Source organism: Furipterus horrens, unplaced genomic scaffold (assembly GCF_987537825.1).
Source record: "Furipterus horrens unplaced genomic scaffold, mFurHor1.1.pri manual_scaffold_7, whole genome shotgun sequence".
NCBI classification, from domain to species: Eukaryota; Metazoa; Chordata; class Mammalia; order Chiroptera; family Furipteridae; genus Furipterus; species Furipterus horrens.
In genome coordinates, this window is record NW_028327177.1 from 98,053,398 (window position 1) to 98,077,123 (window position 23,726).

The 23,726-nt window shown below is 41.4% G+C and overlaps 3 protein-coding genes and 3 non-coding genes across 11 annotated transcripts; 1 reads left to right on the forward strand and 5 right to left on the reverse strand.

Annotated features, from left to right (window-relative positions):
- Positions 1-1,012: 1,012 nt before the first annotated feature.
- SPCS1 (signal peptidase complex subunit 1) lies at positions 1,013-2,909 on the reverse strand. Its single transcript, XM_090284067.1, has 4 exons — positions 2,496-2,909; positions 2,084-2,143; positions 1,908-1,994; positions 1,013-1,446 (listed from the first exon to the last, which is right to left on the reverse strand). The coding sequence occupies exons 1-4, from the start codon at positions 2,721-2,723 to the stop codon at positions 1,321-1,323; spliced, it is 501 nt and encodes a 166-aa protein (XP_090140193.1). The 5' UTR covers positions 2,724-2,909; the 3' UTR covers positions 1,013-1,320.
- GLT8D1 (glycosyltransferase 8 domain containing 1) lies at positions 2,663-15,955 on the forward strand. Of its 5 annotated transcripts, none has more exons than XM_090284063.1 (11): positions 2,980-3,000; positions 6,365-6,554; positions 9,209-9,262; positions 9,347-9,445; positions 11,466-11,679; positions 13,109-13,226; positions 13,451-13,535; positions 13,695-13,807; positions 14,970-15,136; positions 15,223-15,335; positions 15,461-15,955. In XM_090284063.1, the coding sequence occupies exons 3-11, from the start codon at positions 9,247-9,249 to the stop codon at positions 15,649-15,651; spliced, it is 1,116 nt and encodes a 371-aa protein (XP_090140189.1). In that variant the 5' UTR covers positions 2,980-3,000; positions 6,365-6,554; positions 9,209-9,246; the 3' UTR covers positions 15,652-15,955. The 5 variants fall into 5 exon arrangements, with proteins under 5 accessions (XP_090140192.1, XP_090140190.1, XP_090140189.1 ...); XM_090284062.1 differs by lacking the exon at positions 2,980-3,000 and adding an exon at positions 3,162-3,215; XM_090284064.1 differs by lacking the exon at positions 6,365-6,554 and having other exon boundaries at positions 2,935-3,000.
- On the reverse strand, positions 15,019-23,702 carry GNL3 (G protein nucleolar 3). Of its 2 annotated transcripts, none has more exons than XM_090284061.1 (15): positions 23,481-23,702; positions 22,816-22,874; positions 22,078-22,215; positions 21,828-21,941; positions 21,525-21,608; positions 20,325-20,457; positions 19,514-19,626; positions 19,148-19,262; positions 18,191-18,278; positions 17,499-17,673; positions 17,227-17,369; positions 17,012-17,148; positions 16,745-16,926; positions 16,407-16,473; positions 15,019-16,299 (listed from the first exon to the last, which is right to left on the reverse strand). In XM_090284061.1, exons 1-15 carry the CDS (start codon positions 23,491-23,493, stop codon positions 16,214-16,216), a joined length of 1,647 nt encoding a protein of 548 aa, XP_090140187.1. In that variant the 5' UTR covers positions 23,494-23,702; the 3' UTR covers positions 15,019-16,213. The 2 variants fall into 2 exon arrangements, with proteins under 2 accessions (XP_090140187.1, XP_090140185.1); XM_090284059.1 differs by having other exon boundaries at positions 19,148-19,265; positions 23,481-23,701.
- On the reverse strand, positions 17,730-17,806 carry LOC150004861 (small nucleolar RNA SNORD69). Its single transcript, XR_016512558.1, has one exon. It is a non-coding gene; the product is annotated as a small nucleolar RNA SNORD69 (small nucleolar RNA).
- On the reverse strand, positions 19,389-19,470 carry LOC150004862 (small nucleolar RNA SNORD19B). The gene has a single exon (XR_016512468.1). It is a non-coding gene; the product is annotated as a small nucleolar RNA SNORD19B (small nucleolar RNA).
- On the reverse strand, positions 20,208-20,283 carry LOC150004863 (small nucleolar RNA SNORD19). Its single transcript, XR_016512556.1, has one exon. It is a non-coding gene; the product is annotated as a small nucleolar RNA SNORD19 (small nucleolar RNA).
- Positions 23,703-23,726: the final 24 nt, after the last annotated feature.

The window sequence follows — 23,726 nt, forward strand, 5'->3', positions numbered from 1 at the left end:
AAGTGTAGCTTTGCCACCCTTTTATCAATTCTTTGCTTTATGCTTTTCATGTCTTAATGCATGACTTACAACAGCGACATCTTGACAGCTATGAAATGTCCCCTTTTGCCCCACTTAATGCTTCATCAGAAATGATGAAAATAAGATTTTTTTCATTATTATCCCTCCTTTCTGTTTGCATTTGCCTGTATCATTTTGGGTGTCATTTTGAGAAGATGATGTAACTTGATTTTTAACCCTACTTAGGAGCTTCTAACTTTTAAGTCAATTTATTATACTTAATGATATACAGTATTTGGTCTAAATATTTCTGCGTTTCTTATTTTTTTTTAAACTTTACTGACTTTTGCCCTGGCTGAGTGGCTCACTTGGTTGGAGTGTCAAACCGTACACCAAAAGGTTGCAGGTTCGATTCCTAGTAAGAGAACATACCTAGATTGCGGCTTCAATCCCCGGTCAGGGTGCATATGGGAAGCAACCAATCAATGTTTCTCTCGCTCTTAAAAAAAAAAAAAAAAATTCCTGACTTTTGCTCTATTAAGGTCTTTGGTTCCCTTTTTTAAAAACTCAGTTTGGAAGTCCTATATCCTGGTGCTGAAAAATAGAATATTATCTATAATAACCCTCCTATGCCTTACATAAAACCTTTAGAATATTTTCCCTTCAGTCCTCTAGAAAGTTTGAAAGGAATGTATAGCTTCATAGGTTTTCACTTTAGTCTACCTCAAGTATAATTAAATGTCTTCTGCTTAACAACAGACTTATTTTAGTGGTACTAAAATACTACTTTACCACAAATTTACTTCAGTAAATTTTTTCATTAGGTACTTGGTGTTGTTAACAAAGAAGTATTAGGAACCTGAAATTACTGAAAATATAAATGAGGCTTCCTGACACTTTCAGAACCACAAACTTCTAGCTTTGGCTTTTACTAGTAATGTTGCTTGCAGAACAATGAACAAAAACTTTTTAGACACTATGAGTTTTAATTGAAAATATTAAAACAGCTTAATAATGAATTATAAAACTTTAATAATTAAATTGTACTACCATTTGAGGCATATATTCATTATTTTTGTAGACCTGAAAGAAACTTTGCACACTTGTATTTTCTGTTCTCTATTTCAAACAAAGATTATGAAGAGGCCTAAAATATATATAATTCAAAGCCCAACTGAGAACTGAAATATAAAGAGAATAAAATCTTTACACAGCTGTACCATAGGTGGTTTTTAGCTCGTGTTTCGGGTGTGAAAATTTAGCTCAGCTCACACGATACAAAAGCAGGTGCAATAGTAAAGCTGAATCATGAAAACTGAATCAATTATTTTTAGCATGCCTCTTAATTTTTCGTTCCCCCGGTTTCTTGTCTTCCATACTTGAGTCTTGAACAGGTAACCACTTGAGGGGGTGCCGGCGATAAATGGGCCATGGAGGAAGTGTCAGCTGGGCCAGAACAGAGAAAATGCACCAATTACAGCCATTACATATTACATATAACGCCTGGTTCTCAAATGACTCCTATACTAAGGGTAAAAACAACAAACTGAAAACTTTGTGCCACTGCCCAGACAAGGTACTTTAAGTGACAGGAACAAGCTTCACTCTTTATACATATGGCTTTAAGAGTAAAACAGTGATGAGGATGGAGCAAAATCCTGCTGACTCTGAACTTGAGATTATTGCTTGGAGCAGTGGCCAAAATAAATGAGCTGTATATTCTTATGCAGTTTACCTCATCTGACACTTATCTGGCATTCTACTTTTCCAGTGATTTCAAGGGGAAACATTGATGGAAAAGGATGAGGGAAAAGCTTGTGCCAGTTTTCTCTAATAGGTCCAATCAAACAATCCAATGCAGACAACCCAAGCTGCCACAAACATTCAAACACCCAAAAATTTCTTACCAAACAGGAAAAAGCGAATCCGGCCATAACTATATAAACAGTCCATCCAAACTGTTCAGCCACGTACCCGTAGATAAATCCAACTATCTAGAAACAAAGTATATTAAATACAGTCAGGCTGGGGTGTGGCGGAGGGGGGAGAAAATAGGAAAACGTTATACAAAACCAGTACTTACTGCTGAAAAAAGAATAATTCCCTGAAACATCTGTTCAGCCAGCTTCTGGCCCTTGTAATCCTAGAGGTGAAGGAGAGCAAAGCAGGAATTGGTTCCACCACTGAACAGATACAATTCCTGCCCTGGCCTCACAGTTTAGGCACAGGGCAACCCCAGCATCAGGGGTTCCCCCAAGGACCTGGGCAAGAAACGAAATGCTGGGTTTCCCGGGGAAACTGTAGCATCCTAACAGAGCATTGGCAGGGGGATTGTCTCGGAGGAACCCAGGAGGCACATTTCGGGGAACAGTGTAAGGTAGCCCTCTGGGCCAGGAACCGCGACGCAGCTGGTGGGTCTCGCACAAAGGCTGCGAAACTGCCAGTTGGCGAGCGATGTGCAAGGATGTTGAGGCCGAGATGGGCCGCACCCTCACCATTTGCGTGGGCAGCGAGCTCAGATGCTCCAGCATGACTGGCTGAGAAGGTGGGCAGTAGAGTCCTGGCGACCGGGAGCGAGGCGAGGGCGACCGCGATTCAGGACTTCGTGACCGATCCCGGGCACTGCTTGGTGAACCTACCGATCTGGGCAGTGAGACGGCCGTAGCCCCGGAAGCGGATGTCTCAGGCAGACCCTGACGGCCACAGGCCCCGCCCCGCTCCATGGTTAGACGCCCAGCGCTTACTAAGCCCGCTGGGGCCCGCCGCGCTGCCCGTGAACGCTGAGGTGGTGACCGCGGCGGCCGAGCCGAGGCATTGCGCGCCGGTGAAGGGTTCGCCGTCTGTGCTGTTACGTGCTGGGAGCCGCGGCCCCGGCCCTGCAAACTGTCCTGGATTGCGCTTCAGCCACTTAAAGGCAGTGGGCGCGCGCCCCATCTCCATGGTGACGGGCTTTTCTTGGCGAGGACCCCGGCAGTGGGGCTGCCCCGTGGCGCCTGCTAGGTGGGACACACTCTCTGTGGATGCGGCAGGCGGGCTGGGGCTGGCCGAACTGCGCGGCTGCAGGGGAGCTAGCGTGTGGACGGACTGGGTCCGGAGTGCAGGGACTCAGGCGATCCGGCGGCGGACTGGGCCCTGGGACCTGCAGCTCGGGCGCTGAGCTGGCGGGGCGGGCTGGGGCTGGAGCGTGGGCGGGGCTCCTCTTCCTCAGGCCGCAGGTAAGGGCGGCTGCGGGGAGCGTCCTAAGGGTTATGGCTTGCCAGTACCGGGAGTCTCTCTGGGGCTGAAGGAGAACTCTGGGAGCGTCATATTCCCCGTAACTCTAAGCGTAAGGGGGCCTATTGACTCCTAGAATTTAGAAGGGACTACCCCAGGCCATGTACTTGAGAGAAAAGGAATCCCCTTGGAGAGGGGTCCCGGTCCTTCCCACCCCGAAGTCTCCAAGTTGGCCTAGTAGCATGTTCACTGACTTCCCTGGGCCCTCCCGGTAGAGACCAGCCAAGGGTTACCTGTGCCTCTCTCAAGGCCGATGTCTGTCAAAAGCATAGGCCCCTACCCCATTACTTTGAACGAGGTGGGGTGCCCATGTTTCGAAGAGAAACCTTTCTGGGGAACCCGGGCCTGTGTGTCCTAGCAGGTTATCTGGCCTCTATAACCTTGTACGTAAGGGTCAAAGGCGGTAGGATTCAAGTCACTCCCAGGGCAGGTTGGTTTGTGGCTGCTGCCCCCTCATTCATGCAGTCAGCAAATACGGCACCTTTTTTTTTTTTTTTTTTTTTTTAAGAAAGAGGGGAAGGGAGGGAGAAAGAGGGAGAGAAACATGGTTGGATGCCTTCCAAACACGCCCTGACACCCCTAACCATAACCCAGGCATGTGCCTTGACCCGGGATTGAACCAAGCATCCTTTGTTCTGGAACACGACACCCAACCAAGCTACATGGGTCCGGGCCACCGCATCTCTTTTGTGCCTGGAGGTGGGCCAAGCATATATATGGCTGTGACCAACACCAGGCCCTTGCCGTCTTACAAGAATGGGTCAAGGGAGACAGCCACATAACTCCCGAAATATATGACAGCCCTGGAGATGTCGGAATTCAAAGGAGGTGCCACTGAAGTTAGGCTTTGGGGGGGCTCCCTGGACTCCTGAAAGCCAAGTCAGACCCAGCCAGATGAAGAGACGGGAGAAAATGGGTGAATTTCTCTAGTGCTGGCCTGGCTTTCAGACTGGCAGACATTAAACCAACTTTGTTGTCCTATGTAGAAATAGACATGTCCGTTGTGTTATCTTTAAATGAACTTCACAGGGTGGCAGTTGTAGAGACTTTACGATGTTTGAGCTGTATAGATAAGATGGGAAAAGGAAATTGCCTGTCAGACTCCATTTGAGAGAGATCTCCATGGGAATCCATGCTCTTACTTGGAACTTGATTTCATGATTATCATAAAAGATCATGTTCCCTTTCTGAGCCGAGAATCAGTCTTCTTGCTCCTAGATTAACAAGATCCATTATTCCACAAATATCACATGCCTACTACAATTTGCCAGATGGGGTTTTAGAGAGGCTACATCAGTAAACACTTTCATTGGGGTTCCTTTTCTCTTAGAGCAGTGGTTCTCAACCTTCCTAATGCCGCGACCCTTTAATACAGTTCCTCATGTTGTGGTGACCCCCAACCATAACTAAAGCATAGTGGTTAATCACAAAAACAATATGTAATTATATATGTGTTTTCCAATGGTCTTAAGGCGACCCCTGTGAAAGGGTTGTTGGACCCCCAAAGGGGTCACAACCCACAGGTTGAGAATCTCTGTCTTAGAGCTTATATCAGGGAAGATAGAAATAAGTAAAATATCACAACCAGGGTGGGGGGCAGTAAACTTCCCTGATGGGTAAGAAGAGAACAGAAAAATGACTGTGTTCTTTGGTAATTTTGACAAGACCAGTTTGAATGGAGCAGTAGGATAGAAGTCTGGTTGGAGGAGGCTGAAGAGAGAACAAGAAAGTAAGTGGAGCTAGAGACTTTAAATCCCTTCATGGTTTTCCAATGGGGGGATGCAGAGAAATGGATCTGTGAGTCAACTGGGGATGGGGAGTAGTGCTTTTTGTTTTTTTGTTTTTTAATTATCTGGGAGATACTAGAGCATGATAATATGCTGATGGGTGTGATCCCACAGAGAGGAAAGTTTGCTGATGCTGCACCAAGGAACAATTATAGGATAGGTTACAGAGCATCAGTGGAATGGCCTTTCATGTATGTAAGAATGGGGGGAAGCAAAAAAGGTGAGCATGACTGCTGAATGTAAGTACTAATGCAGATAACTAGCAAGCTTAAAAAGCCATCTTTCTCCCTAAGGTTTCTTTACCCATATTTTTGAGTCCTGCCCTTGGTGAGTGTGCGTGTATTTTGTGAGTGAATTTGGAATATTTTAAAATTTCTAAACAAAAAATATTTTCATGGTGAACAGTTGAATATTGCTGATCAAATTATATACTGTTGTGTACTCTTAACAGAAATATAAGCCATTATTACACATTCCAGGGTCTACATGCAGTTTTTTTTTGAGAATGAATTCCTTCTAACTCAAATCAACAAATCCATTACCAGGAATAGCACCAAGAGAGGAACTATGGTCAGATATACTCCATAATAATCGGTATTTTTGCATATAGATAACTGGAAGAGTTTTAGAAGCAAGTGGTTTCTGCCATGCTTATCTACTTAAGTATATCAAATACCTGCTAGGTATTTTTCTTGTGTCTAGCTAACTGGAATAGCACAAATACATGTGCCCCTCCTTTGACATACTACCTGTAAGCAACTGTTACTGGACATTGTTGAACTAAAATACTGTTTCTTGTACCATTATCTTGAGATTTGAGTGAGATAGTTTTCTCCAGTCTTGGAAGTTGGCTCCAATCAGGCAGATGCTAAAACTTTGTTCTGCCAGCTTCTATAGGTTAGGCTCAGCCCACAATGTGATGGGAGATCATGGCTTATGGTATATTCGTGAGAGGAAGTTCATTGATATAATATACTTTATATATACTGTTCTAGAAGGAAAGACACAAAAGTATTTTGTATTATACATGGGGAGTCTGAATTATTTTCTCCCAAATTTGTAATCTGGCCTGTGATCCCAGTTTTTTAAACAGTCCTTCATCCTGGCTGGCGTGGCTCAGTGGATTGAGCGTTGGCCTGCAAACCTTAGGTTCACTCGTTCAATTCCAGTCAGGGCACATGCCTGGGTTGCGGGTCAGGTAACCCCCATGGGGGTGTGCAAGAGGCAACCTATTGATGTGTTTCTCACAATTCAGTGTTTCTCTCCCTTTTTCTCCCTCCCTTTCTCTAAAAAATTAAAGAAAGTCTTTAAAAATAAACAACAACAAAGACTTCCGGCCAAGATGGAGGCGTAGACAGACATGCTGTGTCTCCCTCCACAACTGAGAAGGAATACAGTTACCTCAAAACTAGAAACACCCAGAAGTTCCAGAATATCAAACTGCATGGAAGTCCAGCAAACAAAACTATAAAGAAGAAATACTCATCCAGACAGGTAGGAGGGGTGGAGCCGGGGCGGAGAGGATGTGGTGTGGTGGTGGCAGCAGCAGGCTGGCAGAAAGCATAATCACACGTTTTAAAAGGTCAGGAGGGACACCTGGGTAGCGTTCCTAGCTCCTCACCGGACCTCGAAGCTCATGGTCCCAGCACCGGGTAAAATCAAGCCTCATTGTTTCTGACTGTGCAGACCAGTGAGGGTTGGGGTAGAGGCAGAAACTGCCAGTCTCAAGAGAATTTGCTTGTTTAAAGGGCCCCCACGGTCCTAGAACGTCTGCAGACCCCCCCCACTCTGGGAATGATAGCTAGGGCAGCAACAAGAGGGCCACCAGTCTGGAGTAGAAGTGGGAGAGGTGCCTGGAAAAGGGGCGAGTGCTGGGCAGGCGGCATTGTTCCCTCTCAGACCCCTCCCCCACATACAGCGCCACAATGTGGTGAAACAGGTCACCCTGTACTGATGAATCCCTAAGGCTCCGCCCCTTAGAGCCTGTCTGAATGAGGAGACAGATAAGTACAGCCCAAAAGGGGGAATGGATCAAGGTTCCAGTGGGAGAACTAAGAGACAAGGAGATAGCCAACCTAACAGATGAGGATATAGACAACCTAACAGACGCAGAATTCAAGACACTGGTGATAAAGATGCCCAAAGGCTTGGCAGATATGCTTGAGTACGGCAAACACATAAGAAGAAGTGAAGGCTATGCTAAGTGAAACGAAGGAAAATCCACACAAAATCAATGGTAAAGGGAAGGAAACTGAGTTTCAAATCAATAATTTGGAACATAAAGAAGAAAAAAATAGTCAACCAATGCAGAATGAGGAAGCAAGAATTGAAAAAAATGAGGAAAACTTTCCAAATTTTGCAAAGGAGATTGACACACAGGTCTGGGAAACACGGAGGGTCCTGGGTGAGCTAGACCCAGAGGGGACCACACCAGGACGCATTATGATTGAGATGCCAAAGGTGAAAGATAAAGACAGAGTCCTGGGGGCAGCAAGAGAGAGGTGAAGAGATGCCTACAGGGAGGTGCCTGTAGTATTTACTATCAGCTGATTTCTCAGAGGACACTTTGCAGGCAGGAAGGGACTGGCAAGCAATATTCAATGTGGTAAAAAGCAACCTACAACCAAGATTACTCTATCCAGCAAAGCTATCATTTGGAATGGAAGGGCAGATGAAGAACTTCGCACACAAGGTGAACCTAAAGGAGTTCATCATCATCAAGCCATTACTATATGAAATGTCAAAGGGACTTAAGAAAAAGAAGATCAAAACTATGAGCACTAAAATGACAACAAACTCACAACTATTAACAGCTGAATCAAAAAAAAAAAAAAATCCAACTAAGCAAACTAAAATAGAAACAGAATTGTAGGTATGGGGATCATTGGAGGATAATCAGCTGGGATGGGGTAGGGGGAGAAATGGGGAAATGGTGCAGGGACTAAGAAGCATAAAAACTGGTTGGTACAAAATAGGGGGAAGTTAAGAATAATATAGGAAAGGGTGAAGCCAAAGAACTTAGATACATGACCCGTGGACATGAACTAAGAGGGGTGGGATTGCTGGAGGGAAGGGGGGTACTGGGCAGTGGGGAGCAAAGGGGAAAAACTTTGGAACTACTGTAACAACACAATCAATAAAATATACTTAAAAAAAACAACACAACAGTCCTTCAATATATTTCTCCTGTTTTGAAAGACCTTGGGAAATACACACACTTTACTTAAATGTGAAATTAATTTAAACTTACTTTCATTTTAGAAATATGCTATGTTCAAAAATGCTTTGTTAAATTAATAACCTTTTTTAAATGTTAGGTATCCTTATGAGAGAAGATGAGGCAGAAAAGGGTAAAAGTTTTAAATGTAGGATCACAGTATCCTAGTTGTTTAAAATCTATTTGTAAGGAGGCCTTACGCAGAGATTGTTAGAGAAGTCTAATTGTTTAATTTAGTACCACCTACAGTCTTGTTCCATAGTTACTTGTTTTGAAAAAGTGAAAGCATGAAATGAGTTGGGGAGCATAAACCACAGAGAAACTAATCTGTTCTTTTAGCAGATTATAATTTTTTGAAACTAGTGCTCTAAACTTTTTTGTTGTTGTTTTAGGTCTTTTTTGCACTCTAAACTTGATAGCAAAACTGGATTTTGTGAATTTTTAAATAGTTTCTCTGCTGTAGTTTTAAATAAATGTGGAAAATACCCCCCCCCCCCTTCTTTAATTCCAATTAAAGGTGAATGAGACAACTCAGAAAAGGGATGGTTTGTACTGGCGAGGCTGACCTCAGGTTACTCTTATCATAGACAACTAGTATCTGTCTAATTTAACAAGCAATTTTAAGTAGAAATTCATGCTATATTTTCCAAAGTAATTAGACCCTAGGTATTTCTCTTAGAATTTCTTTAGGTTTTCATCGGGATGTGCATAATGTACAAGGTTATCTTATTTTTTTTCAGGGTATTTGGAAGTGTTTTATTGTGATTACCATAAAAAATTCAGATCCTAAATTAGGTACTTGGAAACTGTTTATTCAAAATTAGTTTCTGCAGAAAGTATGTATTTGTTTCTACCTGAATAAAGTGTTTAGGCATTTTGACAGCCATTCTCATGTATCTATTGACTTTAAGGACTTGTTTTTGTTTTATAGGGTTAATAACCAATATTTATGTAATACAGAAGAGAAAGATGTCATCCCGTAAAGGTATACTCTTTCTACAAGTTGTGTTTTTATTCCTGGTCAAAAGGTACAAAAGATATAATGCAGGCTTTCCCCGCTGTGTTTCAGTAAACATCGTCATTCTGGTTCTGGCTGTTGTTTTCTTCTTACTGGTTTTGCACCATAACTTCCTCGGCCTGAGCAGTTTGCTAAGGAATGAAGTTTCAGGTATGGGGACCCTTGGCATCTGTTGACCTGCAATTCCCTGTGCCCCACATCCTGAGTTATATCACTAGGTTAAAGGAAAAGAAAGCTTTCTTCTTGTCCTTACAAAAGCTCCTAAAGGCTCTGGGATGAGGCATGGTGGTACACCTGTGCTTTTGCAGCCTTCCCACTCCTGTCTCTTCTCCTTTCTGAGCAGTTGTTTGCTAAGGGTTTGATCTTACAGAAGGTCCTTCACCAAATCAGAGGTCACAGAGGAGCCTCTGTGGGCTGCTGCTGTTTGCTCACTTTTCAGCAGAGCAGGGCTTCAGAAGGTGGGAACAATTGAGTGTCACTGGTATTTGATGCCTTTTCTGTTCACTAGAGAGTCAGTCTGGTCACTTTCCTTCACCTGTTACTTTCCTATAACCTGTGAAACTGTTATCAGCAGGACTCAAGTATATAGTAAAACAAAACCATAAAGCCTTGTCAACTGATTTTAAAATATCATTTTATTATATAATTCCATTGCTAGTTATTTAAAATTATTTGTACGGCTCTGCCTTGGTTTTGAGGGATGTTTGAGGGTCTAGGGTGTTTTATTAAAAATCATTTTTGGATTGCCACACACCATAGTAGACAAGAGCAAGAAAAAACGAATTCTTTCCCCGACTTTTACTGAGTGCTTTGATAGCATGTTTTACAGTATAATAGTGTATATATACATGCGTGTGTATTTATACATGTGCATATATATGGCGTAGGCAAAAGTAAGTTTACAGTTGTGAGTACATGAAACAAAGTTTACTGTCATATTATTTATTATTGTATTATTTTCCATATCAACTCCTGCTTTTGCCTGCCCTTGTATGTACATGAAGTAATACCTGCTCCTGGTGGGAACATTTATAAGAAAAGATAGCATTCAAGCTTCATGAGGGCATTTTGTTTACTATTTTATCTCCCATGCTTCTGGGTGGTGGCTGGTGTATACATAGGAAGTACTCAATAAAGTATACATTGAATAAAATGATAATTTCCTAGAGATAAGTATTATTAAAATTTTGACTTAGTACCTTCTGTTTTTTTCCTCTTTCTATATTTTTTCTATGCAGTTGAAATTATACTATATATAAACTGCATACATTTTTCCCCATGACTATATCCTACTGGTCACCATGACAGTAGAAACTCTTCATATGTAACTTTGATGCTACATAGTTTACTTCTTTCCACAGAAAAGTCTTTTGGTACAATGACTTTTTGACGGCAACCCCACAATAAGAAATGCATTACATACCGTACATACATTTACATGTGTATATGCTGATTGTCTATCTACTTTTCATATTGGTAGAGATTTATCTGTTTTATTCATGGCTATAACCCCAGTATCTAGATATTGCCTAGCACATAGTAGGCACTCAATGATTAATGAATGAGTAAATAAATGGATATATTATAAAAGACAAAAAGGAAGTTTTACAAAGCAATATGTGCAGTTGCTATGTGGGATGCACTCTGATATTTTCTAATTCAATGTTCTGTTCCAACTCAGGAACTCTTTTTCTACTCAAAATTCTGATCAGGACCCACTAAATTGACTTCATGCTTAGTTATCGGACATTATTCATGGTTTGAAAAACTCTTTTAGTTTGTTTCTAGGTTTTCACAATTGTAAGTAAAATTGTGGCTTTTGATTACCTCTTGGATTTTGTCTTTAAGAGGCAAGAGGAATTATTGGGTCAAAGGCCATGTACTTGTTTAAGGCTCTTGATGCAAATTGCCAAAAAGTGCTAGAAAGACTGTTATATTCCCATCAATAGTGTATCAGAATTTTGTCGATCTTTTTTCCCCCCCAAATGCTGCTTTTGCTTTTCCAAAAGCTTATAGGAAAACACAATTTCTGGGCTGCATACACCACACTGTAATGGGGAAGAATGAGGTAAATAAGCATCATAATCCTCACCTCTTTTCTAGTTTTGTGCTCTTGTCAGTACCTCATGAGATTGTATCACAATACCTTTCTTGTGTGTTTTCTTTGCAGATTCAGGAATTGTGGGGCTTCAGCCCATAGACTTTATCCCAAATGCTCCCCGTCATGCAGTAGATGGGAGACAAGAGGAGATTCCTGTAGTTATTGCTGCATCTGAAGATAGGCTCGGGGGTACCATTGCTGCCATAAACAGCATTCAGCACAACACTCGCTCCAGTGTCATTTTCTACATTGTTACGCTCAATGGCACAGCAGACCATCTCCGGTGAGCTCTGCTTACCTGATGATTCTCCTAGGGGATGCTTTAAAGTATGTATTTTCTCTGTGCAATTGAGATTATACCACATATAAACTGCAGGTGACATGTTTTTATTTATTTATTTAATTTTTTAGAGAGGGGAAAGGAGAAACATCACTGTGTAGTTGCCTCTCACTTGCGCCCCCGACTGGGGACCTGACGTGCAACCTATTCATGTGCCCTGACTGGGAATTGAACCCGTGACACTTGGCTCGCAGGCTGACGCTCAACATGTTTTTACATGTTATTGTATCATAAGCATGTCCCCACGATAGTAGAAATAAGGAACTTATGCTAAGATGTAAATTCAACTGTGTCACTAGGTACACTTTTAACTCTCAAACTGGTATTTTTCTTAGTAATGAGATTTTTTTCAATGAAAGAAGCAACATGTTGATTTATATCCTGTTATAAGTTCCTGTCTTATGAACGTGTTCTGAGAAGCTCTCATCTAGAGTGGGAAGGTGATATGGGAGCAATGGCAAGGTAGTGTGGAGAAGTGAGCACACACTGATACAAATTCTGGCCAAGAGTGACTGAGGAACATTACCTAACTCTTTGGAGCCCTCATCTGTAAATATGGGGTGAAAATATCCAATTTAGAGGATTGTTGTGTCAAATCAAGAAAATGTTTAAAAACGATGCCTAGAATATTGCTCAGTACATGGTTTTTACTATTATAGTGATTAATAGTAGAAACCCAATCTGAGGGACAGTCTTATCTATACTTTGAAATGCTTTGAATTAAGGTTTACAGTTTATTCCAAGAAACATCTTGTCTAAAGTTCTAAAATATTTCTGTCCTTGTGACTTTCTCCATGTTTTGCGAGTTACTATTTTTCTATATTTAAAAAACTTAGAAACCATCTAAAATAATGTAGAAAAAATAGGACTACACAGTAAGTGTCCACAAAATGAATTGAAATGAACCTAAGAAAAAAGTACAGTACTTAACTTTAAGAAACACTTTTCTTACAGGCAGTACATTAGACTCGGGTGGAAGATTTAGTTGTCACAGTGAATTGATGATGTCTATGGATGAACTACCAGCTTTGTTGATAATTAGCTTTCACTACCATCCTACTTTGCCTTTTCTTCACCCATGTATTTGGAGGGACAAGAGTTGAATGGTCCATGGGGTGATGGGAGTGAGTTTTTCTGTAACAGTTTAGTGTCAGAAGTGTGAGCCTGATGGGAGCAGTACCTGTTACCATAGAATCTTGTCTCAGGGAGGGACGTTGGTGGGAATACTCTTCAGATGTGGAAACCAGGCTCAGAGAAGGGGCTTGAAAACTCCTAATTTGGTCCCTAGGGTTTCTGTCTGGGAGGCACAAAGAAATAAGGCTGTGGTTTTAGGACATTAGTTAAAACTGAAATTTTGTTGCTTTTTCATTAGGTCTTGGCTCAGCAGCAGTACCCTGAAAAGTATCAGGTACAAAATAGTGGATTTTGACACTAAACTTTTGGAAGGGAAAGTAAAGGAGGATCCTGACCATGGGGAATCCATAAAACCAGTGAGTTCCATGCACTGTTGTATGTGGAAGTAATAGGAAATGATTGAATATCTGGATAATTGTGGGTACAATGCAAGTAGTTTCCTGGGACCAAGCCTGAGCAATTTTAAGTTACCTTTGGCTGTCTTCTGTATGGGTACTGAGAGCATTCTGGGAGTTTCTAGTAAATAAAAACACAGCCACTGGTGAATCCTATACAAATGCCTCTTTCCTTTTTCTTCCAGTTAACCTTTGCAAGGTTCTACTTGCCTATTCTGGTTCCTGGTGCAAAGAAAGCCATATATGTGGATGATGACATAATTGTACAAGGTACCAAAGAATGTCATTCATTAGTACTATTCTCTGGCCAGTGTGGGCTGTAGTGGTTGTATTATTTATGGTATCCTATAAAAGGTCATCCTAGGAATAACAGGAATAGGGGATCTTGAGGCAACTCAAAGTATAAATTTTATACCTTACATATTTCAGGGGACATTCTTGCCCTTTACAATACACCACTGAAGCCAGGACATGCAGCTGCATTTTCAGAAGACTGTGATTCAGCCTCTACTAAAGTTGTCATCCGTGGAGCAGGGAACCAGGTAAATTCCTTAAGAGCCCTGCAGACACTCTACTCCATATAGACCAAGTTAATGGGGAGAGGCAGCAAAATCAAGGAACTCTTTTTTTGGAAGATGTATTTATTTTTAGAGAGAGGGGAGGGAGAAAGAAGAGGGAGAGAAACATCAATGTGCCAGAGAAGCCACACCAGCCTGGTGGGCAACTTCTTTTTTTTTGGCTGCATTTTACATAAAACTCAAGCCTGTTTTTCTAGTTTCCCATTTTGCCTACCTTGGAACCCCAAATGTCACTTTTTTTTTTTCTTAATATGTAGAGCCCTTCGCTAATAACCTGAGAAGTCATACTTTTTAATAAGCAGCTCTTCTCTTTACTGGCTATCACATTACAGCCATGTGCCGTGTAACTTGCATAAATCTGTCGGTGGTGCCTTAAGATTATAATGAAAAATTCCTATTGCCTAGTGAGCCCGTAGTTGTCTTTTTATTTTTTAATTTTTTTTTTTTATTATTTGTTTTTAGAGAGAGGGGAAAGGAGAAAGAGAGGGAGAGAAACATCAATGTGTGGTTGCCTCTCACCTGTCCCCAACTTGGGACCTGGCGGGTAACGTAGGCTTGTGCCCTGACTGGGAATTGAACCAGCAACACTTGGTCGCAGGCTGACGCTCAGTCAACTTAGCCACACCAGCCAAGGCCTGTAGTTGTCTCAATGTTGAAGCACAGTGTCTTGTGTTCCCTGTTGATGCATATAAACAAACCTGTACACATTTAGGTATCAGTACATAGTACTTGATAATAGCTCTGTTACTGGTTTATGGATTTACTATGCTGTTTATCATTAATAAAGTATACTCTTTCTACTTTAAGAGTATGCCTTTATACCCACAGCAGCCTCATACATCTCATGTTTACTGCAGTCTCTTGACTGCATCATTTTCTCCTGCACTTGATTTAATCTTATGTTGTTTTGTACAGTAACATGCTCTATAGGCTATACACATACATGAGGTGTGTAAGTAGGCCACCTCACCTGTTTGTACTAAGTGCACACTGTAATATTTGCACAATGAAATCACCCAAAGATGTATTTCTCAGAGCATCTCCCTGTCATTAAGTGGTGCATGGCTGTATATATCTATTCTGTTAGAAGCAGCGAACGTACTACATATCCCATTTATGTTTTTAGTACAATTACATTGGATATCTTGACTATAAAAAGGAAAGAATTCGTAAGCTTTCCATGAAAGCCAGTACCTGCTCATTTAATCCTGGAGTTTTTGTTGCAAACTTGACAGAATGGAAAAGACAGAATATAACCAACCAGCTGGAAAAATGGATGAGACTCAATGTAGAGTAAGTATAAAACTGCCCTAGCTGCATTTCAACACGAATTAGTCACAATTCTTCACTAACAGCTTACATTTGTTATCTGTTCCAAGAGAGGGATTGTATAGCAGAACACTTGCTGGCAGCATCACAACACCCCCTCTGTTGATCGTATTTTATCAACAGCACTCCACCATTGATCCAATGTGGAATGTCCGCCACCTTGGTAAGCAGAAATAATTAACCAAAGGCATAAGCTAATAAAGGACTATCCTCAGGGATGGGAGTTTGATGTGGCTTTGTCTTGGGTCTGACTAGTATATAATTTGGCTCTTTTCTTTCAACATTAAGGCTCCAGTGCTGGAAAACGATATTCACCCCAGTTTGTAAGAGCTGCCAAATTACTCCATTGGAATGGACACTTTAAGCCATGGGGAAGAACTGCTTCATATACTGATGTATGGGAAAAATGGTACATTCCTGACCCAACAGGCAAGTTCAGCCTAATCCGAAGACACATGGAAATCTCAAATATAAAGTAAAATATAATTTATGCTAAAAGCATTTCTCAGGAAATCCTGGAAGATAGTACGTGTGGGAAGTAGTTATGGCAAGCCGTGGAAAAAAAGGACATTTCAATTGGGTAAAGAGGACAAATGGCACTGCCTAGCAGTCAGCTTCTGTGATAGACTACATGTGTCTTAAGTGTTTGCTCACTGTAGTGCTGAATACCAGAGGTGAATGGACCAGTAAGGCTGGTACAGCGAGTTCAGCACTGCTGCTTGGTTTGAAATTTGTAACCTGTGGCCTGATCTATAAATAAAGTGAAACTTACATTTCTCAATAGATATCCTCCTGATTTTTTTGTGTCCAGGTAAATACATTGCTACCTACTCTATATCGCTTAATTTTTAAAACTAATATATCATTATATATTTACATATTTCATGATAGACATATTTACAAAATTTATACAGCTTATGTCATACCAGAAACAAATGGTACATCACACACATAGAACAGTTTAGCACTGTTCAAAATGTTAAAAAAAAAAACCACACAAGCAAAAGAACAAAAAATCAAACCTAGGAGGACAAAGTTGTGTTACACGTAGTCTATATTGAAGTTGTAAGCATCATCTTCCTCTTCAGGCATTCTATCTAAGACATAAGCTTGTTTGGACTGTTCACCTATATAGGAGGAAAGAAAAGTGAGTTGTGTTTTTTGTTTTTTTTTTTAAAGTAAAAACAATTCCAAACCACGCTGATTTGTTAGAAGACCCTTCCACCCAACTCACCTGCTTGAGACTCCTCAGGCAGTGCCTCCCAGGACTCTTTTGCAGGGGACATGTCTGAGCTCTTTTCCTGTGGGAAACAGTACTATATTAGTAGCCGTTGTGTCTGCTCATTAATCCAAGTAATTATGTAACTGGAAAAAGCCTCTGAAGATACACATAATGGAATGAACAAAACTAAGATTAATGACTAGAGAACTTATATATCAAAATTCTATGGGGCTTTTTGTAGTTTATTACGAAATATTTAATTTCTACCTTTAGCCCCTCTCTCATCTGTTGTACATTATAATACTGGAAAACTTGATTTAGCTTAAACAACTTATGGACAATATACTTACATCAGCTTCTTCATCAACACTTTCACGGTCATTGTCAATGTTTTCATAGTCCTCCCCCTCTTCCTGCTTCCTCTCTTTCTGTTTAAGTAATTCTTTGGGTATGTCCTCCTCTTCTGTTATTCCATTTGTCAGACCCGAGGACTGGAAAAGGATGCTACTGGCTAAATGACGGCTCCTGATGGCTAGGAAAGGAACACAGCACATGTAAACAGATGAGACCTTTATTGACCTGTTAGCTGATGAAGACAGCAAACAAGCCTTGCTTACCTTGTATGCTGTGTGCATTGTTCTTCTCCAGTTCTTCGAGATTAAAGCCCCATTTCATGTCTGTCACAATGTTTTCATTAAAATGTGGAGAAAGAGTCCAAGATGTAGGGGGATGGCAATAGTAGCCTAAAGAGCCACTGGTATTAAAAATAAGATTTGTCAAAAATCAGTTCCTTTCTCTGTGGTCATAAAATGCCAAGAGAAAGAAGCCTTACCCTGTCCACTCAGACCACAGCAGTTTGGCAGCACCTTCTACATTTGGGGTTCCACCTTTTTGGTGCATTCCTCTTCTCTGAGCAAGCGAAGTAAAAAACTCTAAAGAGTTCTTAAAGTCTGGGACAGTGAATTTCAGTACTACCTTAAAAGAAAAAACAAAACAAAACCGCAATTACTCATCTGATATAGTGTGGTTATAAAACTGAAAATGTTCTAGTTAAAATGCTCACAATGAAAGAAAATGGAGCTGAAGGGAAGCGGTTCTTTTTACCTGTCGAGTGTCAGCTTGGGACAGGATGGCACTGGCAGCCTCCACTGGTTTTAGAATTTCAATACTTGCTGGACTTCTCAGAGCAAGTGCGGAGGGAGAATTAAGTGGAGACACAATGAAACTTGGACTATCTATGATTGTGATTTGTTTGCCCAGGGGGACAACCTGCATGCTCCTGGAACAAGATGGTAATTAGTGAGGGTACTAGTTTGCCTGGAGGACAAGAAACAGAACATGAAGCTCAGGGTTGGATTGAACAAACTCAGCACAGTCTGTCAGATCCAGTTTATCATCATTTGCTTCATGTTTTCCTAAAACCAGTGCTCCCTCCCCCTCTATAGAGAAACACGTTACAGCTTGCATATTGACCTGAACACATGCCGCTTCCTCTGCCATAATACAACCCCCTCTCCTAGCTGGCAGACCTCTTCATTTTAAGGTCAGGTTCAAGCACCATCTCCTCTGAGGGAGCTCTCCCCCTCTCTGAATCTATTTGCTTACTTGTCTTTTGAACCAGATTATGGGCAGCTACTCCATTCCAGTTCTTTTCCCAAGCCTAGCACTAGCTTAACCTCTTCCTTTCACTAACACCTCTGAAGAAAGAATGGGAAATTGTCTTAAGATATCCAAAACAAAACCGTATTTACTCATCTATAATGAATTATTACAATTATGGAACAACTTAAGTTTACCTTGTAAGCCCCATGGATACACCAACATTACATATCCGTTCTTGTTTTAAGCTATTGATGATGCTGCTCTTCCCCACATTTGGGAAACCTACAAATGGTAAATACAGACAAAATGGCAATTGTGTTGATAATTATAACATCTCCACTACAGTATTCCCTCACTTATCACGGTATTACGTTCTAGACAACCCCCTCCCCACCACGATAGGTAAAAATCTGCAAAGTAGGAAACTTACATTTATTTTAGTATTTATATATATTTTAAGGCTTTATAAACTCCACATACTTATAAACCGTTCCCAGTCCCATAACCTTTCCCACTCCCTTATTAACCTTTCCACACTTTTATAAACAGGACTTATGTTCTTAAACATATTCTATACTCTTAAATCTACGTAACTTTAACATACGTATACAGTACCACAAAATCCCGTGATACAGCGAAAAATCCGCGATAAGTGAACCGCAATATAGAGAAGGACTACTGTATTTTATTTTATGTTTGCCTGATGCTTAGAGCAAGATCAGACTTGGATCTGAGTGTCTTCACTTTAGCACTAAGTACAGTCTTAGCACCCTCATTTCTTGCATAAGTAATGAGAGGTCAGGAAAGGACAGTTAATTCAAATAAACCAAGAGCTTTAAGGAGCAAATCTCCTACAGTGCCCAGTTGGCAAAAAAAAAAAAAATAAAATAAAAAAATAAAGGAATCAGGCAGCAATTATGTAAAATTTGTGTTTCCGTTGTGTGTGTCTGGAAAAGGGGGCAAGAAGCTAGTCTTTAAAACAAGTCCTTTATTTAGCAACAACCCAGCCAGAGATTGAACCCTCAACCCTTTGGTGCAAAGTATGACACTCCAATCTACCGAGGCACACCAGACAGGGCAACCCCATACACTCTTAACAGAAAAACTCTTGGCACATAAGAGATTAAGACAAAAAATTGTGTGAAACTCACCAATTACTCCAACGTGAATGGCTTTGCCATAAGTCTCTTGAAAACCTCCAAGGAGTTTCCAAAGGCCTTCTTTCCCAACACAGACTTCACTTTTGAATAGAGGTTTTTTCCTTACCTTCTTCACATTAAAACGGCAAATTGTTAGCTTAACTACTTTTGACAACCCCACATATAAAATTCAAAAACTTGGCTCTAAAGCCCAGCTATTAAAATTATCCCACTCTACTGCCTTTCAGATTATCTCTGGATGACATCAGAGTTGGACCTTATACGTTCTCCTTTTTAAATCAAGATTTTGTAAACTCATGATATTTCAGCCATCCAAAATCTGAAACCTCACTTCCCATCAATGACAGTAAATGGTACCTTGATTATCTTCCCTTTGTCCTTCAGATTTGTTGAGGCTCTGAACACAACTGTTGGCAATTCCCTTTTCAAATAATTTAGCCAGTTCTCCAAATTCTCCTTTGGTACCAAATCTGATAGGGATTAGAAATAAGGCACACACGTTCCAATGTGCTTGAGCTGAACTGCAAATCTCATAAACTATGGACTTTTCACCCTGGTCTGCCTTTTCCCAGTGTTTTTTTCAAAAGGATTTAAATGGGTGATGGGGAGAAGGTAAGCTCTCTACCATACTGCCCTTACCTTAAGAGGTATACAGTGTATACCACGGTATTTTTTCAATTCTCCTCTGTACTGCTAAACCATTCAGAATCAAGTCAATCTCTAGATGAGCAGCAGCCATGTTTACTGACCACACAGTCATTAAAGATCCCATTATTACTCTCTGCTTCACAGGTCTCTATTCTGGATTTTCCTGTTCCTACTGCTCAAACCCAGACATATTTAACTATGCATTTCATCTAAATATTGTCACATATCAACACTGCAGGTGGAGAACATGACACACAGTCATCACTTCCTATACAAAATACATTGCACAGTAAACTGAGTATGGAATCTTATATACTTAAATAAACAAGGTGCTAAGTATGGAATGACAAACACCCCCAACCCTCTGCCCAGCAGTCTTTGGCAAGAAAAGAGCAAATGCACTGGTTATGTTGAGGTCAGAGTTGGATCTTTCAGTCTTCAGTGACAATCAGACTGTCCAGATATTTTCCTCATACCTCATCAGTGCACATGAAACACAAATAGCATCCATTTTGCTCACCTGATTTATTTAATACAAGTATCAGCTTTTTCTGTCCACCCTGGACAATGGCCTCTTCCACCTGGGGACACCTGCAACCAAGAGGATCTCTAGCATCCAACACTTCCAGCACAACATCTGAGGCTTCAATCACCTGTCAAGGTAGAAACTATCAGGGAACTATCTGGGAACACCTTCCATACAAGTATACTGGCATTATCCACTTTGTAACAGTGAGCTCAGAGTTGGATCTCATTTCTTCACTTTGGTATGAAGAATGTTCACATTCATCATTTCTCACAGCAAAGTAAAACAGGTGTGTTCAGCAGCCTCTGGCTGCTCATTAACAGATTTCGAAAGTGGAAAACCCCCACTGTCTGAATATAAAATCCTCCCATAGTGAATTAGGACCTGCCAAGAGCTTCTGAGCAGTACAGTCAAGTCCTATTCACATGGGAGAGTGAGCTTGGGAAAACAGGTGTTGGGGATGGGAGTGCTGGGGATTAACTACACCAAGACATCCCCTTGATTTACAAAGTACCTTAAAGCAGAGGTCCCAAACCCTCAGGCTGGTACAGGACCCTGGCCTATTAGGAATAGGCGGCACAGCAGGAGGTGAGTGAAGCTTTGCTCTCATTATTGCCTGAGCTCTGTTTCCTGTCTCCCGCCTCCCATCCATTGAAAAATCGTCTTCCACCAAACAGGTCCCTGGTGCCAAAAAGGCTGGGGATCACTGCTTTAGACTCATCTTAATGTAGTTTCCTCTCTCAACAACCCCTCTGTCAACATGTTATTTTAACACAAAGTATCACTTTTGTAAATTATGCTTATGGGTAACGGTTCCTGTGCAAAAACTTAAAACCATAACAGAAAGTCTCTCAATAGAATAAACCTACTTGCTTCAGCTCTTGTGAATGGCTTCTTTCAGCTCAAGTGAACTCTACTTCATGTTTTGATCTCAGAAAAAAGGAATGACTCTAGTCTTTTAAACCTCAGTACCATTTTTAGAATGGTACTAAAATCTCTTAAAAAAAATTTTTTTTTTAAATTTATTTTTAGAGAGGTGAAGAGAAGGGAGAAAGAGAGGGAGAGAAACATCAATGTGTGGTTGCCTCTTGCATGCTCCCAACTGAGGACCTGGCTGGCAATCAAACCAGCGACCCTTTGGTTTGCAGGCAGACGCTCAATTCACTAAGCCACACCAGCTAGGGCTAAAAATACCTTTTTAAGTTCCTGACAATACAACTTCTTTGAATTCTGTTTGCCCAGCTTGGCTGTGTTCTTAGCTTTGCACTGCCCAACCTCCTAAAGGAATAAAGACAAAGGAAAAAGGACACAAAATCAGAAATCCAGCAGTTGTAGCCAGTTTCTCTGCTTCCATGGCCAATTAGGGGTACTGCAATTGACATTAAATAGCATCTAAACTCAATCCTTTTCTTCCCAAGAGGCAGAGCAACTCCTGCTCTCTTTATGTGCTCTTCCTTTACATTAGAACTCATTCGGCATTCACAGACTCAATCATACCTCCTTCATAGTTTCCACATTAGATGGCTCAACACCAGGGTTAGTTTTAAGTTTTCTTTTCTTTTCCTGTTCCTTATGCCGTTCAAGTTTCTGCTGCTGTTTTAGTTCTTCAAGCTGTGTTCAAGCCGTAAGAGAAATGGGTGAGCTAAAATAACTTGGTATTATGTTAATTTTTTTTTTTTGGTATTATGTTAATTTACTTCAAAAAAACTCACATCATTTGTTGAAAATTTCAGCTAATATATCTTACCCGCTGTTTCCTTAGCTCAGCTTCCCGAAGAAGAGCCTCCTTAAAGGGAGCACTATTTGGAACTCCTGGATCTTTCCTAGGTTTCTTGCGACCCCGTTTCTTAGCCTCCTTTCTCAATTTTCGATGGTACTCTCGAACCTATGATGATAAAAAAAACTTTTTATCAGTTTACAAAAATAGTAAACAGAATTTTTATGAGAAACCAATCTGGCTGCAATTTAGTTATACCTGTAAAATGACCTATAAATTTTAGAACTTTAATTGTAATCATACAGAGGTGCCTATTTATGTATAAAACAGCAAGAAAATGTCAATGGGAGATTTTTTTTGCAAAGATTGTTAATATGTTGATCAAAGTCTATAGACTTTATTACAGAATTACTCAGTTTCCCACAGCTGCACTCTAGATGCCTAAGAGGTTGTGCTGCCCTGGCCAGGTAGCTCAGTTGGTTAGAGTGTCATCGGGATACACCAAGGTTGTGGGTTGAATCTGTGGTCAGGGCACATACAAGAATCAACCCATAAATGTATAAACAAGTGGAACAACAAACTGATGTTTCTCTCTCAAATCAATTTAAAAAACAAACAACAACAAAAAAACCCTTGTACTATGGTCAGTATATGCAACCTCCATTTCCTGAGATGAATCATAGTAATCCATACCTCCTGCTGGAGAAGTAGGGCAGAAATCAGTCTAGCATTATATTTGGTAGAGCTCTCCCAAGCACCAAGACTTACCTTTTTTTGGATTTTATACCGCTTATGGCAGGTCATGCGTTTACTTGCTTTCTTTAACTCTACAAAAAAAACACAACACAAAAAGAAGAGACACGAATTCAGTTTAGTTGTTGGTGACTTCGCTCGGGGGTCAGATCCCTTTTTGAAAATTAATACGCTCAAACGTAATTTAAGAACAATGTGGGCACATAACAAAAATACACATGCCACTCTCAAATCGCAGAGTTTGACTCAACAGATCGAGAGTAGTGTCCAACTCCCTCCTCCAACTCTTCCCATATCAGACTGGGATCAAACTCAGGAGTGTAGGAGTCTCGAGACGACAACCATTTCATGTCAACCATGAATCACTAGCGAAAGGAGGGTTTGAGAAGCGACTCTCAGACCTCACGGGCCGGACTGAACGTGGCCGCGTAAGGAATATAAGCGGCCCTAAACCTAGCTCAGACGCAGTTTCCTCACGAAATTCTGGCCTGATTCTCAGTTTAGGGGGCCCAGCCCTCCTTCTGTACCATGGGCCCACGGTTAACATTAGGCCTTCCAACTCTTGGTTCCACGCAGGCCCCCAATTCCGGCAGAGACCAAGCCTCAGAAGAACACCCTGACAGGTTCATCGGCCATCAGAGACAGAGGGCCCTCCACGCCCACCCCGAGACAACACTCACTTGGCCGCTTCATTCTGGAGGTGGGACAAGCGGTGGCAGCAAGAGCAGTAAATACAATCTGCCTCCGATGGCACCACGTGTGACTTGAGGCCACCAGCGAGCGTCATGCACTCACGCTGACCGTAAAGCGCGCCGCCGCCAGCCCGCGTGCGCGGGCACGTAGTGTCGCGCGGAGCCGGGATCGCTTGGCGGCCCGAGGCCTGGTTTTGCGGCGGCACCGGGAGGGGTGAGGGCTGTGAGGGCGGT